General features: G+C 50.0%; 1 protein-coding gene across 1 annotated transcript in view; it reads right to left on the minus strand.

Annotated features, from left to right (window-relative positions):
- The window catches only part of DNAH10 (dynein axonemal heavy chain 10), a 158,618-nt gene that overhangs the window by 4,980 nt on the left and 140,816 nt on the right, over positions 1 to 12,822 (minus strand). Inside the window, exons 64-73 of the mRNA XM_047759974.1 lie at positions 11,302 to 11,531; positions 9,752 to 10,025; positions 7,985 to 8,089; positions 7,435 to 7,589; positions 6,827 to 6,981; positions 4,878 to 5,061; positions 4,054 to 4,254; positions 2,705 to 2,914; positions 2,472 to 2,567; positions 1,591 to 1,762 (exon numbers count right to left, since the gene is read on the minus strand). Of these exons, the coding sequence (XP_047615930.1) occupies positions 1,591 to 1,762; positions 2,472 to 2,567; positions 2,705 to 2,914; positions 4,054 to 4,254; positions 4,878 to 5,061; positions 6,827 to 6,981; positions 7,435 to 7,589; positions 7,985 to 8,089; positions 9,752 to 10,025; positions 11,302 to 11,531 (1,782 nt within the window). The remainder of the gene's footprint in view (positions 1 to 1,590; positions 1,763 to 2,471; positions 2,568 to 2,704; positions 2,915 to 4,053; positions 4,255 to 4,877; positions 5,062 to 6,826; positions 6,982 to 7,434; positions 7,590 to 7,984; positions 8,090 to 9,751; positions 10,026 to 11,301; positions 11,532 to 12,822) is intronic.

Here is a 12,822-nt window from a genome sequence, read left to right on the forward strand (position 1 = left end):
AGGACACAGGTTTGATCCCTGGCCTTGTTCAGTGGGTGAAGGATCCAGCATTGCCGTGAGCTGTGGTGTAGGTCACAGACGCAGCTCGGATCTGGCATTACTGTGGCTGTGATATAGGCCGGCAGCTACAGCTCCGATTCAACCCCTAGCCCAGGAACTTACACATGCCACAGGTACGGCCCTAAAAAGCAAAAAAGTAATTAATTAATTAGTTAATTAATATAGGGATTCCACACAACGCCCAGTCCAGCTTTATGTGCATCTTTTATGAAAAGGGCTCAGTGACTGTCCCAGGGACCACTCTATCCTTCCAGGGAGAATCTGATCTGTTTATCATCATTCCAGGACAGGAAGTCTGAACTAACGCCATCAGCTCTGAGGCCAGGAAGAGCCCTCTGGGCCCCCGTAAAAGGCATAAGTGAACAACCTTGACCAGCCCAAGGGTCCCCACCAGGAGTGGGCTCAGAAGAACCATCAAGCCGACCACAGAAAACAGAACAGGATGGGCTCCCTTAGAATAAAACATTTCAAACACACAAGTCAGGCTTGAGTTGGGCAATCTGTAGCTGAGGAAGCGCTACGTGGAGACTAATTGGTTACAGAGCCCAGGAATCGGGAAACTAGAGGGCAGTAGGTTGGAGCGGGGTTTAAGTGAGAGCATCGTGGCAGCCACAGTAGTGAGCTGGCCTGTATAGGGCGCTTGCCGTTTGGCCACTGGTTCTATTATCCTGAGAGCACTGACTCCAGTACCAGACTGCCCTGGTAGACCTTGGACACAACTGTCCAATGGTTACTCATCTCACCCAGAGTAAAAGCCAAAGTTCTTAGAACTGAAGGCACGGCCCCTGCGTCTCACATCTCCTGACTCTCACGACTTGTTCAGCAAATGCTCACCTGAGGGCCTACCTTTGCACTGACTCTTTTCGCTCCTGAGTCTTCTTTCTCCAGATACCTGGGTGGCTTGCTGTCTCACCCTCAAATCTTTGCTCAGTTGTCCCTTCTCGGGGAGGTCTACCCTGGATACCCAATTTAAAACAGCAGCTCCCCTAGCTCCTTCACCCTGCCATTTTTTCCTTTTTTGTCTTTTTGGGGCCGCACCCACAGTATATGGAAGTTCCCAGGCTAGGGGTCGAATCAGAGCTGTAGCTGCCAGCCTACGCCACGGCCACACAACGCCGGATCTGAGCTGCATCTGCAACCTACACCACAGCTCACGGCAATGCCGAATCCTTAACCCACTGAGCGAGGCCAGAGATCAAACCCTCATCCTCATGGATACTAGTCGGGTTCGTTATCACTGAGTCACAATGGGAACTCCTACTGTGCTGCTTTTTCTATAACATTTATCATCTTCTAATTTCCATATAATGTACATATTTATTAGATTTATTATCTTCCTCCCTTCTGTAAACTACAGACAAGGTGCAAAAGGCAAGGGTTTTGTTGTATTGCCTGATGTACCCCCAGGCATGAAGGAACATGCCTGTCAGGGAATGTAGCCTGTAGAATAAATGTAGAATGTAGAATAAATAGATGTAGATTGGTTAAAACACAAACAAACAAACAAAACCACGATCTGAGATATCTCACCAACAAATCTTTCCTTGACATCACCCGTGGGAATTTTGTAGTCCACCTCCTTGTTCCGGAAGAAATGGAATGGCTGGAAAGTGTCGAAAAGGAAGTCCCCCAGGTACTCGTCCATGTAGATGGTCAGGATGCGCCGGTCAAAGCTGTCGATGGCCCGTCCTCCATACATGACCTGACGTGACAGGGAGTGAGAGCTGGTGGGACCCAGCACCTTCAGGGAGGACCCCAAGGCCCCAGGCCCAGCGGACAGCCCCGAGTCACGGCCATATGCACCCTTGGTGAGACTCTGGCTGCCTGGTCACAGCACACAGCTCGAACAACCTCTGGGCCACTATGCACAAGAGGGCCTGTGTGCAGACTCATACAGCCCAAGACGGGAGCAGTTCCTATGATGTGCTGGGAGCCAGTGTGCAGTTAGAAAACTGCCCCAGACAGAGGGAGCAGGCAAACAAGACAACCCAAGAAGCCGGCAGCCACTTTGGTCTCTGCAGTGGTGATACGGCTGTTTGAGCCACATGCTGGCTGCAGGGGAAGCTTTCCCAGGAGCTCTGTATGAGGTCATGGCCACCAGAGTGGACCTCCAGTCCTGCTGAACAGGGGCTCGGCTGCAAGGACAAGCCTAAGGCATCCTAGGTGGGGAGTATGACTCCTGCGGTGACGCATCTAAAACCCAGAGGTGAAGGTCACTCACTTAGGACAAAGAATAACGAGTGATGACCCAGGGGTATTCACAGAGACCCAGGGGCCTTCAGTGGACGAATGGGCAGCAGTGCAAGAGAAGAGTCCCAGAGGCCTCAGGGACCACAGACCAGGGGCACCAGACCACAGCCCAGCTTGCCTGGGGTGGGGCAGCCCACAGAGGGTCCCCAGGTGGCTCCTACCTCTCCAATTAGGTACTTGAGGCTGCCCCACGGGATCCGAGGGTCATGCTGCTGGAAGGCTTTTGTTAAGTAGGTGTTCAGGATTTCCATGCAGACCTTAAAAGAGGAGGCACAGGCCTGGGTATCACACATGCACAAAGTCCTTCGTGTTCTGACTCTTTTCTGAAAGCCTGCGCGGAAACAACTAAGGGCGGGGGTGCGTCTCCCTGGGGAGGCAGCAGCTGCATCTTCACCTGAAAGTCAGACTCGTTGAAGTCATAGTACACATTCCACCCGATCTTCCCAAACTTCCTCCTCTCCTGCACCACTGCGTGGAAGAAGGCCAGCACGTAGACCAGGGACTTGAAAGCAGGGTGCGGACACTGGTCCAGCATCTCGTGAGAGATCTTGAAGTATGTGGCTCTCATGTTGAGCTTCAGCCCGTTGGGTGGCTCGGTGACAACCTGCCGGGAGAGAAGCCTCATCGTGATGGGAAGCCTGGACCCCCCAGCAGGACTCTGGAGAAAGAGTGTGCAGACGGAGGCGTCTTGGCTTTCCCTGCATCCTTACAGAACCGTCCTCCCTATTCCCCGAATAGCAAAAGCCAAGGGTCCAGGAGTGAGTTAAAAAAAACTAGAGGTCACAGAAGTTCCCAAGTGGTGCAGCAGGTTAAGGATCTGGCCTTGCCACAATCTTGGGCACGGGTTCCGTCTCTGGCCGGGGAACTTCCACGTATTGCATTTGCAGGAGAAAAAGAAAAAAGAGGTTAGGAGTTCCCTGGGGGCCTAATGGTTAAGGAGTCAGCGTTATCACTTCTGTGGCTCAGGTTTGATCCTTTGCCTGGGAACTCCTACATGTTGAGGGTGAGGCCAAACAAAACCCCAAACAACAAAAAGACTGGATGTTGTTCCAGCTCTCTCCTTAATAACCCCAGGAAGGTTCTTTAATCCCTCTCTGAACCATGAGATCCTCAAATGTAATATAGAAGTAGTTAAGTTTCCCTCTCCTTGTCCAAGAGACACAGAGATCACAAAACCTTTCCCCCAAATGTCTCTGGAGACAAAATTAAACAGGACATGTCAACCCCTCAAAACTTTTGCACACAAGCCTCCGAGTCCTGCAGGCTGTGGGTGGGCCGGTCATTAGAGATGAAAAGGAGGTTTAGTAAATGTGAGGTCCATGAAGACTAACCCAGAAATTGTTTTGGTACATGCAGAAGTGAAAGCATGGGCCTGGGAGGCATCACTGTCACCTCATAATTGTCACCCTATTCAGGACAGTGCTGGAGTTCCTTGCTGGCTCAGCGGGTTAAGGACCTGGCATCATTGTTGTGGCTCTGGTTACTGTCACTGCTCAGTGCAGGTTCGATTCCTGGCTCAAGAGCTTACGCATGCTGCATGAGCAGCCAAAAAAAAAAAAAAAGGGAATTTCCTGTTTGGGACAGTGCTTATCTCTGAAGGAAGGAGAGATGGAATTGGGAAGGGGGTGTCCGTGGGGTTCCAACTATATCCAGTCCTGGGTTTACTTCTAAACACACACACACATACACCCACAGCAGAATGGGAGTGAGCTGAGGAACTGAGCTGGGGTCCCGCAGCCAGACCTTCAAGGACTTCTGCAGAATCCCAATGGGGAAGCCCTTGGTGGGGTCGGTGGTGAGCCACAGGCGGAAGTCGGGGTGGGGCTTGGTGATCCTCTCCAGGGACTTCTCCAGATCCTTCAGCCACTTGACCAGGAGATGGCAGTTCTGCAGCATCAGCCACTGACCACGAGCCACTGCCGTCTCCAGGAGCTGCAATGCCACCTGCCCCCAGGCGAGAGAGGGACGAGCTGGTGTCCCAGAGCCACAGCACCGTGTGTTCCCCAGAGCCTCCCCTCAAACTCCCACAAAACTAGCAGCCTCTGCAGCAGAAACCACAAAGGAGCCAGCGGTCCAGGAGCTACAGAGGGAGCCTTCGAACGAACAATCCTTTAGGATTCCTCCAGGGCCGCCCACATCCACTGGACTGCACTCACTGGCCTCCCTCAGTCCCCAGAGCTCCAACCTTGGACACCTGTACCCTGACCAGTTCCCTGGCCTTGCCACTGGGGCGGTGACAGCTCTGATCAGCAGTAGGCAGAGTGTTCTGCCTATGGTTCCTCTGGAAGTATTATAGCATCTGGTATTACATATGCCAAGGCCGAGGGAGATAATGAGTGTGTGTGAAAGGACTTTGAGAACAGCAGAACCTCACAATGCAGCAAGGTCAGGCAATCACAGAGAGCTAGATCTAAAACTATACTACTATCCACATGGGTGGAACATTCCATTGCTCCTCCGGAAACCAGAAATGCATGGAGCCCACGTGTGGATCGGAACTCAGGGAAACTAACAGGGCCCGGGACCTCACCTGCATTTAGGGCTTGTTCCTTCCAGCAACAATTTACCTTTTCTTGACCTTGACCCATGGCAAGGAATTTGAGGCGGTTCCCTCCAAAACCACTGCGCTCAGCTAATTTCATAAGGTCACTGGCAGGGTCAGAGCCAGGACTCAGGATAAACACGATGGGAGAGTTGGGGGTGCTCTGCTCAAAGATGGCTTCAAAGCTGATCATCGGGGGCTGCACATACCTGGGGAAAGAAACCCGACTGGAAAACGCTCCTGGGAGAACAGCTCCAGGCAGGGGCTAGCTGGGTCGGACCCGTGCTCTGTCCCCTGGTACCCAGAACCTTCTGACTGTTCCTCTGATATCACTCTTTGATTTACAATGTCCTGTCAATTTCTGCTCTACAACAAATTGACCCAGTCATACATATATGTACATTCTTTTGCTCATTATCTTCTACCATGTTCTCCCACAAGTGATTGGATATAGTTCCCTGTGATTCTCATACTAAGTGAAGTAAGTCAGAAAGGGAAACACAAATACCATATGACATCACATATGTGAAGTCTAAAATATGGCACAGATGAACCCATCTACAGAATAGAATCCAGTTCTTATGCACCTCTCACACTCTGGATGGGAAGCCCCTGAGTGACAAGGACCCCTCTGCACAGCCTGGTCCATTCAGATTAGATTTAGTAGCCCCGTATGACCTGAGTGCCTCCTGATGGGGGGTGGGGGGTGCCTTGCAGGTGGCACTGAACCCGGAGATCCCATACCAGCAGTTCCTTTAGATGTGTCCTAAATGGCCCACATCTCGTGATTTTAAAAAAAAATAGTTGCCAACACGTAGGGATTGAGAGAGTGCATGTGGAAATCCAAATTTCTAGCTTCCTTTGAAGAGTCCGAGGATCTGGGTCCCCACTGCCACCTGGTATCAGTCAGCAGGAGTTAAGGGGCCTCTCCAATCACAGTCTCCACCCAGCCTCACTCACTCCTCTCTATCACCTGCCAGCTGTGAAGGCATATTTGGGTTTGTAACCCTGAGTTAGCCATCTGGCTTTGCACTCCATTCTAGAGCTTCCAATATGGTAGCCATCAGGCACACGTGGCTATTGAGCGCTTGACCTATGGCTTGTCCCAACTGTGATGGGCTGTAAGTGTGAATTCACACAAGATTTTTAAGCCTTAACACACACAAAAAAGATGCAATATATCTCAATAATTTTATATGTGCATTAAATATGACATATTATGGATAAGTATCATTTTATATATTGCTCTATATTGATATATTTTATGTACTTATGGTAATTGTTATTAAAATTAATTTCACGTGTTTCTTTTTGAATGTGGCTACCAGAAATTTTTTTTTTTTTTAGAGCTGCACCCGCGGCACATGGAGATTCCCAGGCTAGGGGTCTAATTGAAACTACAGCTGCCAGCCTACACCACAGCCACAGCAACGCAGGATCCAAGCCATGTCTGTGACCTACACCACAGCTCACAGCAATGCCAGAACCCAAACCACAAGGGAGGCCAGGGATCAAACCCAAACCCTCACAGTTCCTAGTCGGATTCATTTCCACTGTGCCATGACAGGAACTCATTCCAGAACACTTGAAATGACATATGTGGCTCATATTGTATTCCTCTTTTTTTTTTTTTTTTTTTTGGCCACCTTCTGCAGCCAGGGATCAGATCTGAGCCACAGTATGACCTACACCGCAGCTGTGGCAACACTGCATCCTTTAGCCACTGTGCGGGGCTGGGGACTGAACCTGCATCCCAGCACTTGGGACTCCACTGATCCCGCTGCATCACAGTGGGAACTCCACATGATATTTCTCTTGAATAGTGAGTGCTATTCTATAGTGGCTCCCGAATCATGCTCAGAGACAATCCTCCCCTGAGCTGGCCAGCCACTGCCCTCCGTGAGTGCAGGTGGGGACAACGTTAGATACTCTACCGCACAGAAAGGTCCCAGCAAACACAAACCACGCACTTACTTCTCTCCCATTGTTACAGTCACGTAGTCAGTCACTGCCCGATAGACCCGATCCACACGGAAACAGCGCAAAATAAGCAACTTCTGGAAAGGGGTGATGTTGTCATCATAACCCAGGGGGAAGGGGAACTGTTCCAGGGAATCCAGGTCATACCACTGGGAAGAGCAAAGAACATAGAGCAATGAAATCTACAGGCCACTTCTAGTCAGTTCTGTCATTCTCTGCCCCCCACCCCAACCATGAATGTCAGGAAGGGAGGGCTGAGTTTTAATCCCTGTTGAGTCCTCAGTGCCCATCAAGGGACATGGTCCACCCATAGATGCTCAAAAAATTTCATGGATGGATGGAGGAAAGGATGGAGGATAGATGTTTGAATGGAAGGATGGATAGAAGGGTGTAGAGATAGACAGATTGACAGGACAATCAGATGGTTCTCCCACAAAACTAACTGAACTAGATAAAGGAGAATTCCATCCAGGGAGTTAGAGGGCACTGACTACACTCTGAATGGCTTATCTTCTCACCAGTGAAGAGTTAGGCTACAGGTTAAGTATGGAGATTAGTGACATCCAGGGAAGGGAAGGAGGAGAAAGGGAGCATGGGCTCACCTCCTGCCAGATTGTCACGTGTTTCTCCACATCATCGGGAAGAGACCCAAAGCTGTCTGGAAACATCTCTGATAGAAGAATGATATCCTCCCATCCCTGGTCAGACAGCCAAGCACAAGGCTTTTTTCGTTTGCTTTTCTCCAGGGAAATGTTTCCTAACCACAACAGGAGAAGAGAAGTAAACAGCCAACCCCAACGTACCAGGAAGAGTAAGCAGCTCTGAACTTGGACTCCTCTCATCCGGGGGGAGGGCGGATCCCACTTTGCAAAAGGCATAGCTTCCCCAGTCACTGTCCGTGACTCTGGCCAGGAAACGCTGCGTGACTTCCAGCCCCAGTGCAACCTTCGGGCAGAGACTGGTTTCTCTGAGTTAACATGAACCATCTCTGAGACTAAAACTGTCAACTAAAGTACTTACTAAAGCAGAGCTATTAGAAGCCAAGTTTTAAGGAGAACCTCTGCTGTTGCTTGTTTTAGCAAATAAACTCATGTGCCTGTGTAACGTGGGTGCAGGGAGTTGGGAAAGAATGAAATGAGGCAAATTCATTACCTTTTAAGAAGAAATCTAATTCTTCCTGGGGGACTCTCCCCTCTGCTTGTTCTATCTTGATAGTCATATTGAAAGAAAAAAGTAACTTGTGCCTCTCAAACAACCCTGAAGAGAAACAACAGATGGGTCTGGATCAAATAAATTCATTTAAACACTGGGGTTCTTATGCACAACATGCTTAAATTTCAGAGAAATGAAACGAAACACCTCAACTGCACAGTTAGTTGACTTTAGCCTTCTCGGCATTTGGTGTCCGTGAATGCATGCAAAAAATAGGAGCTCAATTTACACGTCCTGCCTCAACCTGCAGGCTGCGGTGACCCTCGCTACGAGCACATCTCTGAGCGCATCTGAAATGGTCACGCCTCTGGGCAGCACTTACCGTGGCCTCTTGGGAAGAGGAGAGGGGACTGACGACCGGGGGAAGGAGGTTCAGAGCCACCTTCTCAATGAGGGGCTGGTTGTTTGCCCAACTCGAAGCTAAAGTTCTTACAGTCGAAAAGAAGCACTAGCAAGCTTTCTACAAAGGACCAGAGAGTAAATAGTTTTGGCTTCGTAGAATAGACAGTCTCTGTCATAACTACTCAACATAGCTGCTGTACTGTGAAAGCTGCCACAGACAATATGAATAGAAATGAGTGTGACTGTGTTCCAATAAAACTTTATTTACAAAAACAGGCAGGGGGCCAGATTTGGCCAACCTCTAATGTAAAATAAGTACATTCCACCAACAGACTTTTATTGATAGGAAGATGCAAAACACTAGAGTCCTTTTCTTCTTTTCCTTTTAGGGCTGCACCTGCAGCACATGGAAGTTCCCAGGCTAGGGCTCGAATAGGAGCTACAGCTGCCAGCCACAGCCACAGCACTGTGGGATCCAAGCTGCATCTTCAACCTACACCACAGCTTTCAGCAACACTGGATCCTTAACTCACTGAGGGATCCTTAACACTCATCCTCCTCCAACAGACACTATGTCGGGTTCTTAACCCACTGAGCCAAATAGGAACTCCTTTTTTTTTTTAACAGAAGAAATGTGTTCCTGGAAAAAAAAAAAAAAGTGTAAGTCAAAATATGTGATTTGAATCCTACTTTATAAGTGTCAGGAGGGCTGATTACTTAAATGAGCCCTTTAGGAACAATGGTCCTCAATCTTTTTCCTGTCCAACTGGTATGGGCTGAATTGTGTCCCCCACCCAAGAGTTCCCTGGTGGCCTAGCAGCTAAGGATCCAGCATTGTCACTGCTATGGTGTGGGTTCAACCCCTGGCCTGGGAACTTCCACATGCCACAGTGGCAGCCAAAAAAAAGGGAAAAAATTATGTCCTCCCCCAAAAATATTCATCCCTGTAAGTTGAGGCCCTACTCCCCAATACCTCAGAACGTGGACTGTACTTGGCCTGGAAGAGGTGATTAAGTTAAAATGATGCTGTGAGGATGGGCCCTCATGCAGTCTGACTGGTGTCCTTATAAGACCAGGAAATTCAGAGTTCCCGCTGTGGCATAGTGGGTTAAGAATCCACTGCGTAGGTGAGGGTTCGATCCCCAGCCCGGCATGGGGCAGGGTTAAAGGATCTGGCATGTCTTCAGCTGCAGCTTAGGTTGCAGCCATGGCTCAGGGATTCATTGCCTGGCCAGGGAACTTCCACAAGCCACTAGTTCAGCCATGAAAAAAAACAAAAAAAAAAAGGAAATCCAGACTCACAGGCGAACACTGTGGTGCACACGTGGAGCTCAGTGGTCCCAACCAGTGCAAACCAGTGCTCACCTGTGCAGCCGTAGTTATAGATGTTGAATGTCAACGTGTCCATAATGTTCCTTAATCGCTTCATAAGAATGGAGTCAGGCAGTGACTTCTTGAGCGACAGCCCGAAGACCTCCAGGAAGGCGATCAGGGAGTACTGGTACATGGAGTTGACCAGGGCCATCTCCGACAGCACGAAGAACAGGATGGCCCCCCTCCTGGCAGCCGGCCGGTAGCCATCCCGCAGCCTGTCGATGTCCAGGGCGGTCTTCTCCGCCAGCTTAAGCTTCTCTGATACCTAAAGAAAGGCTGCACGTCGCCACTTACAGCCATAACCAGCAAGACTTAGGAAATGGGCAAGAAAGGGAGAAGGCAGAGGTGGGGGTGGGGGAGGTGGGCAGCGGCAAAGAAATCCACGCAAAGCTCTCGGGGATTGGACAGGCACCCACCCTCTTGCAGATGTGGTAGATACTTGTGGCTTGACTCTCTGCTCCCATGCCCCCTTCTCATAACAGTCCCTGGATTTTATTTAGAGACTTACAATTTCTTTTTCTTTTTTTCTTTTTTGTCTTTTTAGGGCTGTACCCACGGCATATGGAGGTTCCCAGGCTAGAGGTCTAATCGGAGCTGTAGCCACTGGCCTACGCCACAGTCACAGCAACGCGGGATCCTTAACCCACTGAGCAAGGCCAGGGATCGAACCCGCAACTTCATGGTTCCCAGTCGGATTTGTTTCCAATGCGCCACAACAGGAACTCCATAGAGACTTACAATTTCTTCCTTTCATTCATCTGTGGAGCTCTACCACCACTCCAGGAGAGGAGCGTCTAACTCAGGCCCAGCTAATCCACACGTAGCACCACCAGGCCATAGGAATGGCTTGGGGTTGGCATGTGAATTAAGTGACTCTCAGGACCTTTATGATAGGGACAGGAAAAGATTCTCACTCTTCTCTTTCGGCTGGAACCTCAAGGGACATGAGGCTAGAGCCAGCTTGGGACCATGAGGGGAGCTTGGCTCTACAGGGAGGCAGAAAATGAAGCCAACATAGCAGCAGGTCCAGACCAGCAATGGAGAGAAACCAAATCCTAATGATAGGTTTGAAGTCTTGGATCCAGCCCTGCCTGAAGCCATCCCTGGACTTTCCTGATTTCTTTTTTTTTCCTTCTTCTTCTTCTTCTTCTTCTTCTTTTTTTTTTCTTTTCACGTGGAAGTTCCCAGGCTATAGGTTGGATCAGAGCTACAGCTGCCAGCCTACACCACAACCACAGCAACACCTGATCCACACTGCATCTGTGACCTACCTACACCACAATATGCAGCAATTTCGGATCCTTAACCCACTGAGTGGGTTCAGGGATCAAACCTGCATCCCCACAGACAATCAGGATCTTAACTCACTGAGTCACAACAGGAACTCCTGGACTTTCTTGTTTTTTAAGCCGATAAATTCCCTTCAGACTGGGTTTTCTACCGCTCTTGACTGAGAGAGGCTGACCTGATGCCCAGGGACCCCTGGGAACACCTCTGGGATGCCCCTTCCAGGCCCGATGCATTTCCCATGCATTTCATACCTCCATGGCTTTGGATTTGGTCTCCTCCAGGGTCTGCACCAGCTCCACATTGTCCAGCATATTCCCTGTGGAGGTGGCCAGTTCCCGCAGGAGGGAGTCCTCCAGGTCCTTCAGCAGGTTCTTGTTCTCGCTCGTCTCCTGGATGAGGTGCTCCCTCTGCTCCTCCAGCTCTCGCCTTTCATAGGCCACCAGCACACTCAGCAGCTGGTCCTCCAGGCCTTTCAGCGTGACTGTGGGGGGACAAGGGGAGGACCTCACCACTGTGTCCCCAGCAACAAGTGGGTCACTGTGTCTTCTCGCCTATATGGCAGTGCCTGAGGCGACTGGGGTAGGGGCAGCATTTCAGGAACATGAGGACCAGCTCTCTTACCAAAACCACCCTAAAACCCCAGGTAGAAAATTCCAACAGAACAAACCTGGGACTCAGATTTCCTGTCGTGGCTCAGTGGGTTAAGAACCCAACCAGTATCCATGAGGATGCGGGTTTGATCCCTGGCCACACTCAGTGGGTTAGGGACCTGGCATTGCTGTGAGGTGTGGCATAGGTCATAGAAGTGGCTCAGATCCCCCATTGCGGTGGCTGTGGTGTAGACTGGCAGCTGCAGTTCCAATTTGACCCCTAGCCTGGGAACCTCCATATGCCTCGGGTGCAGCCGTAAAAAGAAAAAACAAACAAAAAGCAGGAAAGTTGCTCCCTGGAGGAGTGGACAGCAAGAGTGAAGACTAAAATCAAATCCAAAGCTGCCACATCTTGGGACACCTTGTTGAAAACACACCCAAACTTGGTTAACCTACCTAGGAACCTGGGTGACCATCCTAGAAAATGTGAGACGTGGTGTTCCATTCCTAACAGAAATCAAGTGAGAGGAAGAGGGGGAAATCCAAAAGCACGCCATGCATTTAAATACACAAACAGGAGTTCCTGTCACGGCTGAGTGGTTAACGAATCCGACTAGGAATCATGAGGTTGTGGATTCAATCCCTGGCCTTGCTCAGTGGGTTGAGGATCCAGTATTGCCATGAGCTGTGGTGTAGGTCGCAGATGTAGCTCGGATCCCACGCTGCTGTGGCTGTGGCATAGGCCAGTGGCTACAGCTCCGATTCAACCCCTAGCATGGGAACCTCCATGCACCGCGGGAGCAGCCCTAGAAAAGGCAAAAAGACAAATAAATACATACATGCATACATACACAAACAGAGGAGTTGTGCATCAGATTAAGGATCCAGTGCTGTCATTGCTGTGGCACAGGTTCAAACCCTGGCGCAGAAACTTCTGCAAATAGAGAATAACTTCCTGCCTCAACAGAAAGGGATCTCACCTCACTCCAAGTGTGACTGTCTGAGCCCCATGGTCCAGACTCGGCACGTCTCAATATACGTAGCTCATGGCCTTTTAAAGGGACCAAGGGACTGCTCAGTTGACTATGTGAGACACGACCACAAGAATCATTCACTGAACAAAACAACGTCCGTAAGAGCCCGGAGGTCCGACTGCGGCCTCCACCTAAGTGTGGTGCTGAG

Source organism: Phacochoerus africanus, chromosome 15 (genome assembly GCF_016906955.1).
Source record: "Phacochoerus africanus isolate WHEZ1 chromosome 15, ROS_Pafr_v1, whole genome shotgun sequence".
In the NCBI taxonomy this organism is placed as follows: Eukaryota; Metazoa; Chordata; class Mammalia; order Artiodactyla; family Suidae; genus Phacochoerus; species Phacochoerus africanus.